General features: G+C 35.8%; 3 protein-coding genes across 6 annotated transcripts; all 3 read right to left on the bottom strand.

Moving 5' to 3' along the window:
* Positions 1–3775: 3775 nt before the first annotated feature.
* Positions 3776–9232, bottom strand: LOC131318433 (serine carboxypeptidase-like 51). Its single transcript, XM_058348171.1, has 13 exons — positions 9096–9232; positions 8863–8957; positions 8639–8746; positions 8261–8501; positions 8069–8112; positions 7899–7966; positions 7341–7446; positions 5329–5537; positions 4899–4968; positions 4553–4603; positions 4336–4388; positions 4101–4236; positions 3776–3957 (listed from the first exon to the last, which is right to left on the bottom strand). The coding sequence occupies exons 2-13, from the start codon at positions 8947–8949 to the stop codon at positions 3877–3879; spliced, it is 1254 nt and encodes a 417-aa protein (XP_058204154.1). The 5' UTR covers positions 8950–8957; positions 9096–9232; the 3' UTR covers positions 3776–3876.
* A 3805-nt stretch (positions 9233–13037) lies between these two features.
* On the bottom strand, positions 13038–17392 carry LOC131318434 (uncharacterized). 4 transcript variants are annotated; one of them, XM_058348172.1, is made up of 6 exons: positions 17216–17392; positions 15314–15547; positions 14786–14962; positions 14454–14678; positions 14202–14330; positions 13038–13598 (listed from the first exon to the last, which is right to left on the bottom strand). In XM_058348172.1, exons 1-6 carry the CDS (start codon positions 17306–17308, stop codon positions 13365–13367), a joined length of 1092 nt encoding a protein of 363 aa, XP_058204155.1. In that variant the 5' UTR covers positions 17309–17392; the 3' UTR covers positions 13038–13364. The 4 variants fall into 4 exon arrangements, with proteins under 4 accessions (XP_058204155.1, XP_058204156.1, XP_058204158.1 ...); XM_058348173.1 differs by having other exon boundaries at positions 15314–15538; positions 17216–17372; XM_058348175.1 differs by having other exon boundaries at positions 15314–15553; positions 17216–17346.
* A 2183-nt stretch (positions 17393–19575) lies between these two features.
* LOC131318435 (uncharacterized) lies at positions 19576–20243 on the bottom strand. The gene has a single exon (XM_058348176.1). It carries the CDS (start codon positions 20043–20045, stop codon positions 19821–19823), a length of 225 nt encoding a protein of 74 aa, XP_058204159.1. The 5' UTR covers positions 20046–20243; the 3' UTR covers positions 19576–19820.
* Between the last annotated feature and the right edge of the window lie 265 nt (positions 20244–20508).

Genomic DNA, 20508 nt, shown 5'->3' on the forward strand with positions numbered 1-20508 from the left:
CATTATGTTTAAAACATTTTTTCAAGAGACTCCGTGAAAAATCAGCTTAATCCAATAGCTATAAGTGCTTGATTTAATCATCTAACTCTTCATTCAAGTTTTTAGAGAATGAAAAGTTAGACGATTAGATCAAGTACTTATAGCTATCGGATTGAGCTGATTTTTAGTGAGGGCACTTGAAAAAATATTTTAAACATAATGAACGGCTCGGATCATTCGTGTAAGACCCTTAGTAGACCCCACGTAGAAATCTGTACACAATCTGTGCACAAATTTGTTGTGCCAATAGACTTTCTGCAATACCCAAAACTTTACACTTAATGTCTAATAGATACCTATACTTAGAGGAGTAATGCTACACGCACAGCAACTGTGCACAGTTTTTTTGTGGGGCTCACTACGGGTCCCACACAAATAATCCGAGCCGTTCATTAAATGTAAAATATTTTTTCAAGGGCCCTCGCAAAAAATCAGCTCAATCTGATACTCATAGATGCCTGATTCAATCATTTAACTTTTCATTCGAATCTCAGGATAATGAAAAGTTAAATGATTGAATCAAACACTTATAGATATCGGATTGAGTTGATTTTTGGTGGGGGGCCTTGAAAACATGTTTTACATTTAATGAACGGCTCGGATTATTTGTGTGGGGCCCGTAATGGGCCCCACAAAAAATCTGTGCACAGTTGCTGTGCTTGTAGCATTAATGTACTTAGAGATGGCATACAGACGGGCTTGAGAGGGTTAAAAACGGGTCGTGGGTCAAATATGGGCAGGTTGAATATGGGTCAAAAAATAAAACGGGTTGAAATGGATCAGGTCGAATATGTGTCAAGTCGAACCCAAACACACCCGCCCTGACCTGTTTTCCCTTTTTTTTTGGGTTTTTGTTTCCCTTCCCCTCTCTTCTCAAAATTTTAATGATTAAAACTCAATTTTTCTTTTGTTTTGAATAAAAATGAAGCAATTAGAGGCAAAAAAAACTTTTAAAAAAATCATATTTTTACTTCTTTTTTTTATTTCCAAATAGTAACGCAATTTTGACGAGGAGTTAAAGGCCGCATCAAAGAATTGTCTGAAAGGCGATGATTGCACTGATTGTACAATAATGTCCTTTTTTTATACCTATTAGTTCGTCTCGATGGGAGAATCGAAAAAGTAAATTTTTTTTATTTTTACCTTAATATTTTTTGTAATATTCAAGATAAATCCCAACAATCGGCTTTTGGGGCTTTATCTTGGATGTTTCCAAAAAATACTCTGTTTTGCAAACCACAATCAAGGACCGATGATACCTTCACTACTTGTTGATTTTACCCACGTGTCAAAATCATGTTTCACGATTATATAGAGTTCGCTGGTATTTATTAAAAAGAACAATGTAAAAAAACTTTTACCTTACAGATTAAAATAAAAAAATAATTTACCGTAAAAGAAAACCGTAGAAGGAATCAGAAGAAAGAAGTTTGATATCCAAATAAACTAGCTTTCTCATGTTCCAAACAACGCGCAGCTGACACGCAACAATCGTTCGTAAATCAAACAAGCGATAGAAAAAAAGCTGGGTCCTTTTTATTCTAGCTCATATTAAACCCATTTTCAACCCATCTAAATCCATATAAATATGGGTTCAATCCATATCAACCTATTATACAATATGGGCGGATTGGGTTGGGTTATAAGTGGACGGATTTGGACGGGTTCACAAATATGAGTTAGAATTGCCACATCTACCTATACTTTAGTAAACTTCAATTTTACTACTAAACTATTCTTCCATAATTCAATTAGCCTCCTACTGTCTAATTCTATCAAATTCCGTTTGTAATTTGCTAACGTGGACGTAAGCGGTTGGCAGAAAACGTTAGAGATAACCCCAAACTTCGATCTCAATATCTAATAGATATCCAAACTTTAATAAAATTCAATTAGGCAACGAAACTATGAAGTCATTATTCAATTAACCCCCTACTATTTAAATCCGTCAAATTACACTAATAGAAATGATTGACTTGAGTTATTTTTCTCGTTATATGCTTGTTTGGAACATGATCTCTCTCTCTCTCTCTCTCTCTCTCTCTCTCTCTCTCTCTCTCTCTCTTCTGCTATGTGTTAGTTGTTAATACGGAGAAGAATGGGATTGAGGGTAGAACTTGGTGGTTTGGATGGGTTATAAAAGTGTTCAGGTGTAGAAGAGGATTTGAGGCTCATTATGGAGGTATAAATCAGAATTTAAAGGAGTGAATGATTCTATGTTTTCATGAAAGTGCAAGGAAATGAAAATTGGAGAAAAGAGAGTTAGAGTTTGGGAAATTTTCCTCTAAAAAAAAGGGTGAGTCATCCATATTTTCTCCCAATTTAAGCCATCTCATAGTCTTACTTGCTGGGTAAGGGCTATATTTGTCCAACTCAGCAATTTCCAATAGTAATTAGACGGATGTAGACATTAGGGGGTTAATTGAAAAATGACTTCGTTTAGGTGTCTAATTGAATTTTATTTAAGTTTGCGTGTCTATTAGACATTGAAGTCAAAGTTTGGGGGGCATTTTGAAAGATTTTAGTGCCAAATTAGTTCTCTAACGATATCCTCCCATCGTTTACGTCCATGTCAACATTTTGTTTACAATTTGACAAAATTTGATGGTAAAGGGCTAATTCATTAACGGAAAAATAGTTTAGCATAAACTTGAAGTTTATTAAAGTATAAGTGTCTATTAGACAATAAGTGTAAAGTTTTGTGGGTATTTTGAAATTTTTCCTAAATTGATAGGTTACGTACTTTAAAACAATTTTTTAGAATAATTCAAGTATTAGTAACAAATTTAAAATATTAATCGAATTACCTTTTTTTAAAATTAAAAAATAATAATTACAATTTCAAAAGGAATTCCACCTTTAGTAATTTGTAATCATAAATGTAGGAGAATATAGGGAAAATGACGGCCCAGGACGTGTTTTGATAATTAATACTCGTCAAGAACAAGTTAAGAACATTTGTTAATGCTGAAAATGTCCTTAGCGGGTATTAAATATCAAAATACGTCATTTGCCGTCGTTTTCCTGAAAATTATATGATACTTATCACTCCACTTGTGCTTTTTTCAAATTTTGTCTCTTTTGAAAATAGCTATAAAGTTGGTTTTCCTAATCTGGTGCACATGTTTTTTAGGGGAAAAAAATTCATTAACAAGACATATGCACACAGGGCGTACTATTATTGGTCAAACGCCCCAGGTGCTAAAGAAACATCCAAGGCATATAGTTTCCTCAAAAGACAATGAGAAGACGTTCGAAATAAGGTACCTTAAAGGAAAAATGAGACGGCTCAGAACGTGTTTTGATAATTAATATTCGTTAAAAACATGTTGAAAATATTTGTTAATACTTAAAATGTTCTTGACGGGTATTAATTATCAAAATACGCCATGGACCGTCATTTTCCCTATCTTGAATGGGAAATGGAGTGAAATTGGAAAAGGAGTGTCATGTCTGATTTATTGAAAACGTTTGGCCCAAAATACTTCTTTAATTACAAATTTGTCTCACAAGCGATATTTCAATTAGCAACCACATGTATTTGTTAGACGATTAGTTTGGTTTTGTCCAAGTTCTATGTAATGATTTCCGTTTTGTAAGTACTGCTGGGCGTTTATCAATACAATCCTCTCACTTTTGAAAAAAAAAAACCCCACATCTTTAAGTTCCGTTTGTTTTGATGTAAACATTACTCATGAAAATTTTTTAGGTTAAATATTTTACATGTGTAAATTCATGGGTAAAATAATAACGTTTTCATTCTCCGGTTCGTTTCTACTTTGGTGATTACATGTGGTTAATTATTACATAGAACTTCATAAATTTGCCAAATTCTTGCTAGAAGGACGAATTTGCATTTGGTGATCGAGCGATGCTTCCCACCATTTGCAGAGCAACACATGGCTGATCTACCGCAACCTGCGTACATATTTGTTTCTGGTTGTTTAGATCATATATATAAGTTCCATAGCACTATCGCGCTTCAAGTTAGAACAAAATAATCAAAATACGATAGAATAAGGATGACGATCGTATAATTGTGATGGAATAAGATGGCTTACGAAGTGGCCAGCTCCAAGAATCCAATAGAAGAAAAAGTTTTTGTAGGACCTAACGAACCCTTTTGTGACTGTACCATCTTCCCCACAGTACAAAGGAGTTCTGTCCGACTCCAAGTATGTTTTCAGCCCATCCCATCTGGAGATCGAGTTGTGCGCATTGCTCTATCGATGTCAGAAAAACACATACATTCTCCTCAAAAAAGTATAATACAGAGATCGAAGATAGAACTATTACTTGAGTTTGTTGACCCACGCTTCAGTTCCTTTGGTCGCGCATATGAGATCAACCTGTCGTGCGCAACCATATATCAAACCATATCAACTGGAAATTTGAAGTTTCAGCTGTTAATCTCTAAATAACTTTTGTTACATAAATACTCTCAATAAATAAATAAAAAACAGCTAATACCCATTAATTGTTGTCTGGGAAAACTATGAAATATCCATAGTACCTGTCCATTGTAAATAGTCACATTTATACCTTTAGCTAGGAGCTCATCAACCTGAAAAAGGATCCTTAACTTAAAATTCAAGTGGAGAAACAAATACGTACCTTTGGGAAATTAAAATAGACCAAGGTGATAAAGGAAAAAATTAAAATAGACCAGGGAACAAATAAGATGACAACTAATTACCCATTCCGCTAAGGAAAATAAGTACTTATTTTTTGAATTGAAGGTGATGTATTATGAAAGAATGAGCTGTCTCATAAAATGAATAATATGTACTTAAAAAATAAGAACCTTAGCGAAATAGGGTAAGTCCTTCCGGACATAACTTTAAAATTAGTATACTCACCTCATCAATTCTTGGTTTCATGAAATCACCAACCATGGCTGAGAAAACAAGTCCTCCCTGTCCTCCCCATCTAAAGCACAAAAAATTACTTATATAGATCTAGTCACGCATCTAAAGGAATATACATAATTCCACTAATACACACCACCTAATCATAGAGTAAGTTTCACAACACATTTTTACAATCCAATCTGTTCTTTTTGTAGTCTCGACAAGCACATTATTCAAGCGAAAAAACAGGTTGATCGGACATTTGTATCAATTTTAAAGATTTTATATCTTTCTTGAGAGAAAAATTGTTGGTAATTAAATTCTTCCCGTCAATCAATTGATTGGAATCAGTCACTTATCGATATCCGATCAAACTGATTTTTTCGCCTGAATGAAGCTACAAAATGAACGGTTCAAATTGTCAAAATAATTAACTTACGTTACATTGTTGGGAATAATCTTAAGCTTCTGTTTTATAGGCCCGTTCATCAAGCTTCCAAGGTCGGGACTCGATGCGCCCTTGACCGATGAAAACGTTTTCGCGCCAATAAATTTCGAGTACACCTCCACCATCAACGATTTCGGTACTTCACTTGATTGTGAAGCAGTAAGATCTTGAGAGTAATACAACATGAAGTTATAAAAGTCCTGCATTTCCATCACAAAATGGGGAGAGGAAAAAAAAATCTTCAATTGCTAGAAATTAATATGTGGTGAATCAAATTAAAGATCTGAAAGTGGGATCGTGTGAAATGGGAGTGACAATTTTTAATGCCTTTTTTAAGTGACAGTTTACTCTAGGGTTCAGCTAGGCCTGTCAATGGACCGGATTCGATCCGGATCCGAATCCGAATCCGATAATGTCGATCCGATAATCCGATAATCCAAATCCGGTAATCCAAATACGGATCGGATTGGATTAAATCCGTTATCGATCCGAATCCGAACTTTATTTTTTTAATTTTTTTTAATTTTTTTTTAAAAATAGTAAATTTTTTATTTTTGAAAAAAAATGTTTAAGAAGTTGTGTTTTTATTTTTTTTAAATATTTTTTTTTGAAAAAAAAATTGAATATTTTTTTTAAAAATATGATTTTTTTTTTTGCAAAAATTTTTGAAGTAAAAAAGTTTTCGGATCGGATCCGGATCCTGATTACCATTATCGGATTTGAGTCTTATCGGATTCGGATCGGATTTGGGTCATATCGGATTCGGATCTGGCCCATTGACAGGCCTAGGTTCAGCTTCTCTGCACTTGTCTGCAAAGAAAGGTGTATAGTTCAATTTGTACCGTTCATATTGACAGTTAATAGTTCAGATCTGTTGAATACTTTTATTGGTAAAAATATTTTATTACCGGTAATAATGTCAAAAATAAATCTGGACCATTGAAAATGCTAATTGACGGTTGCAATTACTTGAGCTGTAGAAAAGACGTATCCACTTTATGGGTGCAGCTAAAATGGCACAATTAGGAAAAAATTAAAATGTGAGTCAGCCTCAAAATTGTTGTTCACACTTCACACAGAAAGTGGTGTTATGATTAAAATACTACTCATTCCGTCCCATTTTCACCGTTCATTTTGAATTGCGTGTCATTTTTTAGTTGCTTATATCTTTCAATCTATAATGTTTTTCATAATTTTGAAAACTTTGTATTATAGAACTAATTGAGATCTATAGAACATGATTCATATTACATATTTTTCAAGATCTACACTAAAAGATATAGGTAAAAGACATAAAAGAGACAAACAGAATAATGGATAATGGAAAAGAAGCTGCCGCCCCCATCTCCCTCCTTCCCCTCCCCCAGGGTTTTACACCCCAGTGAGTGACGGGAGGGGAGGGATTACTTTTTCTTGTGGGGTTTTTTCATCTCCTGATCTTAGATCTCTGAGGTTTTCTCTTCTTTCCCCTTCACCCCCATCCTCCTGCTCCCCAAACCAACATCCGTCGCCCCTCCTCCGTTGTGTGTCCGACGGCTATTCGAGGCAGTGCTTTGCAGATCGTGATTGCTGGCGGCATCCTCCCCCCGCCGAAGTGGGAGATCTAGGTTGGTAGATGAAATCTACTCTGATACACCGGACGTAGTCATCGATTTTTCTTTTTCTTTTTCTTTTTCTCTAGTTCTCTTCTTTGGTGTCCCCTATGTGGGATTTCTCCCTGATTATGAGGCTTCTTTCACCCCTGTGTGGGTGTTTTTGGTTGTTTTCTATAGTACTCCGTCTCTTTAGAGAGGTGGGTTTAATTAGAGTTGGGTGTAGTCTTTGAACTGAGTCCCTTCCTTTTTGGTTTCTTGATCCTTTGTTTAGGAATGAAGTTTCGTCTTGATATATTATTTTTTGGATCTATAATATTATTTGTTATCGTTTTGGCAAAAAAAAAAGAAAAAAAGAATAATGAACAATCAAAATGAAACGAAGAGAGTAATAGGAGATTGATGTAGTACCACTCCGTTGCTATTTTCAGTAACAAAACCCTCAAGATCTTCCCAAGTGGATGTTGCGTCTTCGTACTTTCCATCTTCAATCTGCTGCTGAATTATTCGCGCTAATCTGTTATGCATGAGATGGGGGCCGGGTTATTTTACAATTATTCTAATATTTTTTTAGACTGTATTTGGATGACAGGTATCTTGGGGGAATGAAAATATGATTCCAAAACTCTAACATTCCTATGTTTGTGAAAAGTAGGAATGAGAATGAGATTACTGATCTCTCAATCCACGAGGAATCACATCCCTAAATACAGGAGGAATCTGATCCCTCCCACCCCCGTGAAAATCTTGGATTCTTGACTCAATCAATATAAAAAAGAAACGTTTGACTTTAGGATATTTCCAAAATAAATAATTTCTAGAAAAAATTACTTAATTAATCCAAACGTCGGAATAAAATTACTCCGATACCGAATTACCTGGTAATCAAATTCCTATTCTTACAAAAGATTACGGGCAACTAAACTGAGCCTTTAAGAAGTAACTTTCCGAAGGTAAATTTAAGATAACCTGTTTGATCCGCTCAAGCCATTGTTATCCAATCTTGAAACATCCTTCAAAAGCGGCCCCCATGAAAACTGCGCGCATTATATTTACAATTCAGATACCTAACTAAAATTAAATCAAATTGTTCTAGTATAACTTAATCAAACATAGAGAATTTAATTGCGATTGTGTACCACAAAATCTTCAGGAGAAATCCAACTGTCCCCTAAAGCAACTCCTATATTTTTAATTAAGCACACAGTTCAGAATCAGGCAAAATAAAGCTGTCATTTTTGGTATTTCTTTCTTGTATCTGTGCCGATTTTACTCCGTTTCTCGATACTGAGAAACAGAGGAAAACCGGCATCCAGAAACGGGACGATTACCTCCTAGTTGTAGCTTTAGCTCCCCTGCTTCAATGGCACGAAGAGCCGATACGCCAAGCGTAACCGCGAATTTTCCTCCATAAGACTCTGCAACAATGAAGAGAGGACTCTTTTGCAGGGTCTCATTGCCGTTGAACAGGGCCTTCAAAAAGGTAGTTAAATCAGTGGCAGCCTCTTCATCAGTCTTGACTACCAAATTCTCATCTTCCACATAACTAAAGCCTGTTGCGACCGGACTATCCTGCTCCCGCACAAGTAGAGCACATAAAAATGCAAAAAAATGCAAAAAAAAAAAACCAAAGAAAGTAGTAAGACCCATTTTACCGCGAAATTTAATACACCAAAAGCGAAAAGAGAACATGCAAGTGCAAGTGTTACCACAAATAAGAGATCAGCTTTGATGAGCCATGTCGAATTTCGTGGCTTCAAATTCAAGTCCAACGGTCCAATTTCTAAGAAATTTCCAAAGCCAACTCCGGAAGACCCCTTGATTCAAGAAAAAAATCGTTTCTTAGAATCAGATTGTAAGTTGATACAGTTCTGAAAGTTCGATTATAATTTGTTCTTTCTTGTATTCATTTAGTGGGATTAATACTACTTACAGGACCACCTTGAAGCCACAAAATTATAGGCCACGGATTGGAAGGATCGTCGACTCTTGAAGGGCTTCGATAGTACCACCAAAACATGTGAGCCTCTACATTACAAACGCAAAACAATGAATATAACATACCCAAAAGCCGATAAATACTGAGAATTCGACCCCTACCACCACCGCCTTCAACGACTGATAAAAACCAACAACACGAATAATATTTCGAAGTCATTGACATACTAGGTCGAACTTCAACGTATCCCCATTGTTCTGAACCATCTTTAGTCCCAGCAGTGGGTTGGAGATTTGCGTCAACCCGATGGTAACTGGAAACTAGTATAGAAAGGAAGGTAAGAAGCAAGAGACATTGAATTGATGCCATTCCAGTGTCTAGATGGAATGGCTTTGAGAGCCTCTTATATAGAAACTATCGATCTCCTTTTTTTTTGGTAAGTGCTAATCTGATTAAGCTCAACCACAAAAACAGCCAGTATCGATCATCTCATATCGTTGGTGATTCCAAAAAATATATGTTACAAAGGAGTTAGCCCGGCCAACAACACAATCAAATAAAAATACGAAACAATTGGTTGACGTTGACCCGAAAATGCTAAAACATGAAGAAACACTTTGCCGGCCGTTTACTCTGATACCATTTTTTTTTTCTTTGATCGGCACTCTGATGTTGGCCGACTCTCCCATCAATAGAAACATATAAAAACTAATGAGCTACCTGGTTAGGAAAGATCATGTCATTGATAGAAGAGACCAGTTTAACTACCTGCATGGCTGCATAGACTATATGGATTCATGTTGCCTATTCATCGAGATGTGATGACGGTAGGTTGGAACATATCAGGATCTTTGAATATATTTGATCCAATAAAAATCAAGATCAACACAAATCCTTGGCCAATTGAAGTTTATTGAAATACCAGTGTCTATTAGACATTGAGTATAAAGTTTGGGGCGTATTTTAAAATTTTCCCAAAATAATACTACCCAATATCAAACACAACTTAGAGAATTCTAAACTTGAGGAAATTGCTCATGAGTCCCTTCAAAGACAAATAATAACTTTAACCAAGGTGTGTTTGCTATCGTCAAAATCAAGAACCTTGGAGCTAACAAGTATGTTGTCATAGAGGATCCGGATCCGTTTGCCGGTACCTTGTGTTGCCAAAAAGGCACTGATATTGACTATTGTACTACTTTCCTAGGCCTTTGTTAGGGGGTATAACTATTTTCTACTTTTGAAATAGTAAATGGTAAATAGTAAATTGGATATATATATATATATATATACACACACACAGACACACACACAGTCATTTTCAAATAAAGAGGTCCTTATTTTAGTTAAAATAAGGACCTCTCCATTCCTCCCATTTTCCGTTCGAATTTCAATGATCCGAGCCGCTCAATGTATTCAGAACGTGATTTTAAGAGTACCCGCGAGGAATCAGCAAAAAAAATGACCGGGAAGGGCTTCATCTGAGCAATTTTTATTTGAACCGTTCGATAAAAAACAAACAAAAACTGTTCGGATGAAGCCTCTCCGGTCATTTTTTTTTTGCTAATTTCTCTTGGGTACCCTTAAAATCACGTTTTGAATACATTGAGCGGCTTGGATCATCGAAATTCTATCGGGAAATGGAGGTCCTTATTTTATTAAGTTAAGGTGGTCCTTAGGGGAAGGGGTATATAAAATTCTTGTTGCTGATAAAAAAAAAAACCCCGAAAAATATGGGGCCTCCTATTAATTACTTTATATAGCTCTTCTAAACTTTTCGTTATCAGATGCAACAAAAGGTTACAGAATTAAAATAATATCTTAATTAAATGGGAAGGAGAGAAAACAAAAATTGAGATGATGATTTCAGACGTCTTTGATGTTTAATTAAGATACCAATTATTTATCGGGCAGAAGATTTATATTAATTATACGACAACTATGATTAGATTAAAATTATCATTTTTTTGATAATGTATGAAATCTAACTCGATCTCAAATTTCGTAACCTTTTTCAACCTTCTGTGATCCATTACGATTCGCCGTGCATCCTGGCCGGCCTACTATATACTACTAATCAGAATGGTTTTCTAACGAGTTTAACAAAATAAAAAGATTGTTTGTCTTATTAATAAGTTCAACAAAATACAAAGGGAAAGTCTATAATACATATCCCTTAAAAGGTCGTACCATATGCATCTATTTTATGGTTCATTCATAACATTTTAGTGTGTTTCGTAACTTTTGTTCTAGAATTCATAACCTTTTAGTAGTACGATTCGTAACATTTTCATTATGATTCATAACATTTTGGTGTATCTCGTAACTTTTATATGATTCGTAACTTTTTAGCAATACGATTTGTAACATTTTCTCTATAATTCGTAACATTTTTGGGGTGCATATGATACACACCCAAATAAATTGTGTGTATTGTAGTCTTTCCCAACGGTTTGTCTTCTGACCTCGTTAAGAATCGTAGAAATAGTCTGTAATTCAAATCAAATTTAAAAAATCTTGATTCCAGGTATTTTAAAAAAGAAGAAATATATTAAACGGGCATTCTAAATGGAAGACTTATTTAGTTGTCCATCCATATGGGTTTGAATACTTATATTACATCCTCAAAATGCATTTTTGGCCCGTTATACCTTTAATTGTATGTATAGATATTCATACCCCTTATGTAATTCCGTTACACCTTTAATTGTATGTATAGATATTCATACCCCTTATGTAATTCCCACAATTACTGGGATTGGGCAATCCCAATTGAATCCTACTAGGTTCCTATTTTCACGTTCATTCCCATAAAACCCTCTCTCTCTCTCTCTCTCTCTCTCTCTTGGAACCGAAATTTATGCCCACCGCCTCTCTCCCCTCCCTTCGAACAATGTCCTCGGCTCCTCGCTAGCGATAGCTAGCTAGTTATAATAAAAGAAATTTATAATTTACCATACACTGCACAATCCAGAATATAAAAAACAATTGGCTCTCAAACACCCTTAGAATATTTTTTTCGTGTGGGTAGGGAAAATTTATTCAATGCTCTCATGGGTAGCCTAACACCATAATCTGATGCCCTACGCCTCTACCGCCCGATTGATGTGCAGCTCAAAACAAAGTATATGAATCACACGTTAATTTTGTGGTAGTCTTGTTTTGGATTACATTCTACTATGCATATACGATAGTGAATGCCTCATTTCAGAGTTGAGAGCAAGTTCAACAGTACAAAAATGCCTTGAGCCATCGCCAAAAAATGACAGAAATGGCCAAAAATGGTGCCCCAATGGTCCTCCATTTGTGATGCCATTATCTGGCTTTAGCCATTTGCCTTGCCATCTCCTCCCAAAAATGGCAGACTTCGCCGTTTGTGCCATACCCACAAACCCAACAATCAATTCATTCACTCCCTCGTTGTTCGAGAATTTTAGTTTATGGAAATTAGTTGAGAAAAGGATGCCGACGAATTTTGGAGAAAAAAAGAAGCAGCAGCAGCAGCTGCAGCTTTGCAAATGGCATTGCACCAACAATGCCGATTAAAGCAAAATGTCACTCTTTATTGCCAAAAAACTGACAATAGGTCAAGTCGTTTTTCCTTAATCATTAGCTTGCCAAAATGTCACTTTTTATGTGCACCAGCATGGTGCCCCAAGCTCCTTTTTCACCAAACATTGTGGTGGGACACAAAATGAAGTGTTTGGAACCCACCACGTACAATGTGTTTGTATCGTGCAAAAGAGGCTATGGGCACTGAATAATCTCTCCTGATCACTCATTCCCATATTAAAGGAGACTATCATTAAAAAAATGCAAAAACATTGCAAAAATAGACGGGATTTTTAACAGCCGTAGATGTGACAGTAACAATCCTAGAGTTACAGTATTCATATTATCAACCAATACGAATTGGGTATCACTTTTGAAATCATAGTCAGCGATAACAGAACATTAGAGAAGCCCTAGCAACTACATCAGCTACGAACCAGGACCGAAAAAAATCATAAATTTGATGGTTACACAAGCAATTCTCTTTGTCCCCGGAATACTAAAGCTGTACTCCTATTGGAAGGCCAAAGAAACCAATACATTTGGTCGACAACTACATATTAACCGCGGTATTTAAAAAATAAAATGGCAAATAACGAACGAATTGAAAGCAAGGATTTACCCTGAAAATATGAGCTTCATCAACATGCTCTCAAATATTGGGAATTCAACACACAGCAGATTTGTAGATGTTTGAAGCGTGTGTGAGAGAGGAGATGCATGGCATGTCCATATCTCATTATTTGACCGATTCGACACCATAACGATATCAAATCCAGTATTTCACAAACACTTGATCGCCCAGTTATCCTGGCTTTCAGGGATTACTCTCAGTGCTCTTCGTGTTGAAAGAAAAACAACACATACAAACCAAGCAACAAACAAGTGAACAAAATTATTCTCAGCAACAAACACCTCAATTTAAAACTTGCAGGTACATTATTCTAGTTGGAGAACCTTTCCCTGTCATGAGGAGCAGAAAAATCAATGTCAGGACCAATAGGAATGATCCCAAAGGGATTAATGGATGGATGGCTGCCATAATAATGCCGCTTGATGTGTTCCATCTTGACCGAACTACTCATGCCCGGAATTTGGAATATGTCTTTGGTGTAATTGAACAGGTTAGGGAACTCGCGGAGCAGTTTCTTGTTGCACTTGAAGTGAACAGCATAAACCTGCAAAAAAGAAAAAAAAAATTCAATTTCCTTAACGAGTTAATTGAGATGAAAAATGTCCAGAAACTGAACAAAGGATAGTATGCAATACTTTGCTATCAACACAAAGATCGACTCTCTACCGCCCTTCATCTAAGGCCATACGTGAACAGTATGATACGTAAAATGGTCCCACCTGCATTTAGATCAACAGTTGAACCCTGAACCCGCTCCATTATGTCACTATCAAGCTACAGTTGTTACCACATTTCAATTTAGCTAAGTTCATTGATAAGGTTGGATTATCGCTAAAGGTGCAGTGTTTCTTGCTGACTGTCAAAAAGAGAAATGACAACAATATCATTGTCATTTGGACATTCCTTTTATGCTTCTTTATAGTTTCAAAACACACAAGCGACACAATCGTTAAAGCCATTTTGAAGGAAACCTGAAATTTTGATCCATGTCAAGACAACTAAAGAATGAAAGGATATCAAGTTCAATGTTGCTTTTGATGTGTAAAACATATTCTTCATACTAAACTCCATGAAATGTATAAAAGGATGAAAACACGGAAGGTAAGAACCAGCCACAAGTATTTCTTCTCAAGACAAGTATTCATACCTCGTCAAATCTAATAAGGGTCACAAACAATCGGATATCTGCTTCAGAAACTGTGTTTCCACATAAGTACCGCTGCTTGCCTAGTATTTCCTCACATTTTTCCAAAGCCTCGTGCAACTTCTTCGCAGCCTACAAATAAGTAATGAAAGCATTCTTCAAATACAGGGTCCAAGAAAGCATCTCAGAAGTATACCGGTTTTGTAACCCTTTCTCAAACCTGAAAAGGGGCCAAAAAGCACAATAAACTAGTACCTCTTCGTAAGGCCCTTGCTTTTTAGCAAACCCACATTTGTAAACACCACTATTTATTCCGTCATATATCCACTCATTAACTTCATTGATCTGGGCTTGCAAGTGAGGAGGATAAAGGTCCAAAGCCGCATTCTCTGCTATCTCATTGAATTCAGTATTGAACATGCGGATAATCTCTCCACTCTCGTTGCTCACAATTGTTTTAAGCTTCTTATCCCAAAGGACCTATCAACAAATATCGATCTATCAAATACTCCAAGAGATTCAAGAACAAAATATATCTTATATCAAGAGAAAAGATAAATTACAAATGCAGATGAGTGATTACATACAGGAACTGTATATTTTCCGGAGTAGTTTGTACTTGCAATTTCATATAGTTCTCTTATAGATTTTGCTCCATTCAAAGGGTCGGGTTCAGCTCCTGGTTCTTCTGTTTCTGATGCAGGAAAGACCCATCCCATGTGCTCATCGGTGTCTTTTGTTCCCTCCCATATGGGTTTGACCGACTGAGATATCAAAAATACACAAAAAATTTAGGTAAAAATAAAGTTTGATAACTGCACGAAGTAATAGTCTTGGTCGACTATTTGGTCATTTTTCTTTTGCAATTCGTTCGTAAGAAAACTGTCTTGCGAACATAACAAAAATAGTTTGCACATTGTGTTTAATTTTGGGCAAACATGGATTTCTCGAATTCAAAAGCATCTTTTCGACTATCATAAAAGTGGTTGTTTTTCCTAAGAAAGTATTCTTTAAAACAAGTTCCGAAATCAGTCAATAAACAAGTTACCTTAAAAATTCTCTGGAAAACATAGTCCCGAATGGCAACCATAAAAAAAAGCTTATGATTAACTTACTGCGAAACTGATAGCTTTGTCGAGACCTTTGATTTTCAAGTATGCAAGACATCTTGATGCCCAGGGACAAGCATATGATATATACAGGTGATATCTTCCAGCTTCTGGTGGAAAAGGAGAATTTGGGTCGCGGGAAATAAAATTACGGAATGTTGAAGGAGTTCTTAAAAAGGCACCAGTGTCCGACATCTCGTCCAGTGCAGAACGAGCCATTTGAGTTGTATGCTTGAGAACCTAAAACTAAGAACTTAGTATATTTAAGATAAGATATGGATCAAAACATCATCACGTTAGTGAATTCCGTCACAGAGGCTGGATGCAAGGTAATTACAGAATATGAAACATCTCACTAATTACAGAATAAGAACTTAGTATATTTAAGATAAGATATGGATCAAAACATCATCACGTTAGTGAATTCCGTCATAGAGGCTGGATGCAAGGTAATTACAGAATATGAAACATCTCACTACTTAAAATAACTGAAGCCCAAGAGGTAGCCCGGCAGTGGGAAACCCCTGCCCAAAACTCTTAGGTCTGGATTGCGATCCTCATTCTCCTTCCCCAGTGATGTTACTAGCTGTCCCATACTACAAAGATGAAAAAGACTAACTAGCACAGAGAAGTCAAGAGTTCAGGAGGCAACAGAAAGGATTCTGTGTACAAAGCTTATACATATACGATACTTTACACATTTTTAACACTACGTACTAGGTTTGTCAATGGGCCGGATCCGACAAATCCGAATCTAATAAGACTCGAATCCGATCCAGATCCAATAAGACTCGAATCCGATCCAGATCCAATAAGACTCAAATCCGATAGTGGTAATCCGGATCCGAATCCGATCCGAAAACTTTTTTACTTGAAAAATTTTAGCAAAAAAAAAAAAATATATATATATATATATATATATATATATTTTCCAATAAAAAATTTAAAATAAAAATACAACTTCTTAAAACATTTTTTTTTTCAAAATAAAAAATTTACTGTTTTTTTTAAAAAAATTTAAAATTAAAAAAATTAAAAGTCAGATTCGGATCGATAACGGATTTAGTCCGATCCGATCCGATCCGAATTTGGATTACCGGATTCGGATTATCGGATCGACGTTATCGGGTTCGGATCGGATTTTTCGGATCCGGTCCGATCCATTGACAGGCCTTCTGTGTACCAAGGGCTTTACCCAGGGAATGGATCTAATGGCCCAGATTCAAGGCTGAGTGATGCGGGCGAACTTACCATTAATCCAACCTTTTTCCGGTCAAAGTTCAGGTAAGCAGTATCGCTGTTCTGATTCTCAAATAGATCTGTAACAAGCTTTCATTTGGGCAAGTATTCCTTTGAACCAGCTCATTGATATAGAATCCATTTATTGCCGTTCTATCAGTTGTGGCAACCCAGGAGGCCAGGACCAAACTTTACAATAAGAGTCTAGTGAGTCAAGCTGTTGTATTTGCCATCCGAAATTTTGACTTTCATGTTTTTTATGCTAGTGTTGGGGAAATCCTTCACTCCGGGGTTACCAGTCACTTCATCAAAGGAGATCATAACTCGTCCAACAACAGTTTGCATGAGGTACAGCAGACAGGCCCAACACAAATTTTTTTTTCTTGAAGTTAACATCCACACAGTTTATTGACAGTTGACACCCACATCAAATGCAAAACTTGGGTCAAACGCAGAAATAATCCAGATTGAGAAGTAAATTCATCCAACGCAGGAATCAAAGATTAGACGATGATGACCCAATTAAAAACAGGAAATGAACCAAAAAAAAAAAAAAAACAGTTCATAGTTGACCAATCCATGCACTTATGAAACGAAAATACACCTAATTTCACAACCCATAAGACTATAAGAGATATGAAGGCAAGAAAGAAGTTGAGAGCATAATACCTTGAACGAAAGTTGGAAGAGATCAGAAGAGCGTCTCTGCTTTAGTCCAAATGCAGTGCTCTGAAACTGGGTTTTGGAAATGGAATGTGTCATCAGCTTGTCCCTTTTGCAGTTCTAATTGCTCCAACAACTCGAAGAGATTAAAATATATTTTTGCAGTTCTAATTGCTCCAACAACTTGAAGAGATTAAAAATATATATATATATATATATATATATATATATATATATATATATAGACACACACACTAGTGGTGTAAACATTTTTCAAATATACTAGTATACACACACACTAGTGGTGTAAACATTTTTCAAATATACTAGTGTGTCTATATATATATATATATACATTTTTCAAATCAATTACATTATTCCACATCATTAAAATAATAGTCTCAATTAATAGAATATAACGATGTAGCGCAATGTAATTGATTTGAAAAAAACAAATGTTTACACCGACAGCATGTGACATGTGTAAACAATTTAATCTCCAACTTGAACATGTATATGTTATTTTTCAAAAGAATGCTACCCATCCTTATTTTTTTAGTCTCTCCTTGCATCTTAATCGGATAAAAAATTAATTATATTTTTCAATTGGTAATATTTTTTATGTGCAATATAGATTTGATAGATCTCAATTAATTTTTATGTGCAATATGGATCTGATAAATCACAATCAATTTTTTTAAACAATATTTTCGAAATCACCTCAAAGATTATATATTACAAAATATAATCGAATGAAAAGTAACATGAATTCTCAAAAGAGACTAGTAAATTAGGACGGATAGAGTAAAACATAGTTTGATCTCTCTCTCTCTCTATTTGATATCTTTGTCTTTTAAGTGAACAAAGCTTTTTTTGAAACACTTTAATACATCTAAGCAATTACCTCTGTGTTGTTTTCTTAGGCTCGTTCCGTTAACTAAAAAAAAGTACTTATCTTTTTAATTAAATGTGATGTATTATGAGAGAATGGCATATCTCCCGATAAATAAGTACTTAAAAAATAATAACCTTAGCGGAATGGAGCCTACTAAGTTCCAATTTTCTAACAAAATAATGCTACGAAATTTTTTCCGTTGACCTCTCCTATAAAATTATAAAACTATAAATAAGACCCTAAGGCCCTGTTTGATAAAGCTCTTAGGAGATAGGATTGGATTACTAAGCCGAAGGTATTAACAATACTGCGTTTGGTTTCCAAAATTGGTTCGGATTCGTAGTCCGTTGGGATGAGGAAGCTGGACTTTATGAGGTATTAGCAATACCCCGTGGGACTTGGTATTCATAGTCCGAACTCAACCCCTTCTCATTACCAATCCCTTCTCATTACCAATTTCTTCTATCAATTCAATCTCATCATCTAATCACATCCCAAACAAACATGCTCATTATCAATCCCTTCTCATTACGAATCCCTTCTCATTACGAATTCCAAACATAATCTCATCTCCTTACAAATCTCATCCATCTATTACCGTTATCAAACGATTACAAATCTCATCCATCTATTACTGTTATCAAACGAGGCCTAAATCTCTTCTTCCCTAGCATAAAATCCACGAAAAAGTCCTAGCATAAAATCCCTATTCGGCTATTCCTCTTTTTAGCTTTAGCATTGCAAATCCCTTTCAAACCAATCCTTAAATCTAGAAAAAAAAAAAAACCCCCCAAAACCTTGTCATTTGAATCCAAGTCGTCGAAGCATTAGTCAAGAAAAGTTTCATTCTGCGGCGATATTCTACTCATTCGCCAAACTTCATGCTTTTGAGAGGAATATCGGGACATCGTTCAAAGAAGTTCAATCCTCCGCTTACTTTACAATTTTCGGTAATATTTCTATACTTTACATCTAGCATCACGCATCTTGAATCTTTTATTTTATATATTTGCTTGGTTCCCCATCCCCATAGTTGATTAATTCATTTTGAAAATTCTGTAAAAATCCCATCAATTTTAAGTAGAAACTAACCATTTTGGTTAGGCGGGATGAGTGCCTAACACTTTCTCATCCCATAACTTAGCTCTCACCCAAGATAATGTTTGGTAATGACGGATCAGTTGTCTCGAATTTTGCACGTTAATTTGGAATTGCTTGAACTTGTTAAATAAGAAAGGAACCTGAACTTGTTCAATCCTGTATCTATCGCATCCTTCTCATCTTCATCAATCCTGTATTTTTCCACTTGAACTTGTTAAATAAGAAAGGAACCAAATTGAAAGGAAAATTTTCCCTAAAGACCAAAACGAATGACTTCATTTGCCTCCTTTCACAACTTTTTTCCAGAGTGTTCCAGTTCCTAAAACAAAATATAAAATTGGCTAATTCTAAGATCCCAAAAGAATTAAACTTTAATTAACCAATCTCACTGATCACCATATATAGAACCAATTCACATATATATGACCCATCTCAATTGGGCTTTACAACATCGAGGAACACAAGAGATTGAATGTTTATAATCACGACGAATTACCAGACACAAATCTGTAGATTAACAGAAAATTAATATGCAATGCTTATCCAACACAAAATCAAAGAATGTGACCCTTTTTTCCAGCCTATCCTGCTTCAAGGGATGTATGAATCGCTCAATCAAACATTGGCTGAGTTTTGTGGTTTGAAATAGGGTGAAGGGTAAGAAGCAGCGGCTGCAGCAGCACTAGTACTGCTACCTGGTGGTGGCGTAGGGGATCCAAAGACTTGAGCATTGGTGTACATTTCTTTTCTTCCTTTGGCTCTGCCAAGGAAATAACACCCAAAACCAAGTAGTATTGAGAAGAGAATAAATGGCAATGATATCACCACTACCATACCCATTTCCAGCTAGCTCTCTTCAAGAAACAAGAAACAAGTATGAGTGAGAGAGAGACAGAGATCTCTAGAGAGAGAGAGAGAGAGAGAGAGAGAGAGAGAGAGAGCGCTAGAGAGAGAGATGCAGCTAGTAGGGGGGAGACGGGATAGACTAAATAGGAAGTCTCTCTCTCGAGATTGCTTATGATTTTGAAAGTACTAGATTCTCTACGCGTAATACTCCAGTCCAGTGGAGAAGAAGTCGACTTTAAAGTAAGTTGCAACTAACGGTAGGCTTAACGTTTAAGTCTCTAACGGCTACTTTTGGGCTGAACCAATGGTATTTGAGAAAGCTTTCTTAAGATGTTCAGATGGGAAGGAAATGAGCTGTCTTTGGTTATTACTTACGCTAGTGTTTGTCCGTGCCTATGGCACTATCTATTTTTTGATGGTATTTTTGTAATATATTTGTAAGAGTGTGGGTGTTTTC

Source organism: Rhododendron vialii, chromosome 3a (assembly GCF_030253575.1).
Source record: "Rhododendron vialii isolate Sample 1 chromosome 3a, ASM3025357v1".
NCBI lineage: Eukaryota > Viridiplantae > Streptophyta > Magnoliopsida > Ericales > Ericaceae > Rhododendron > Rhododendron vialii.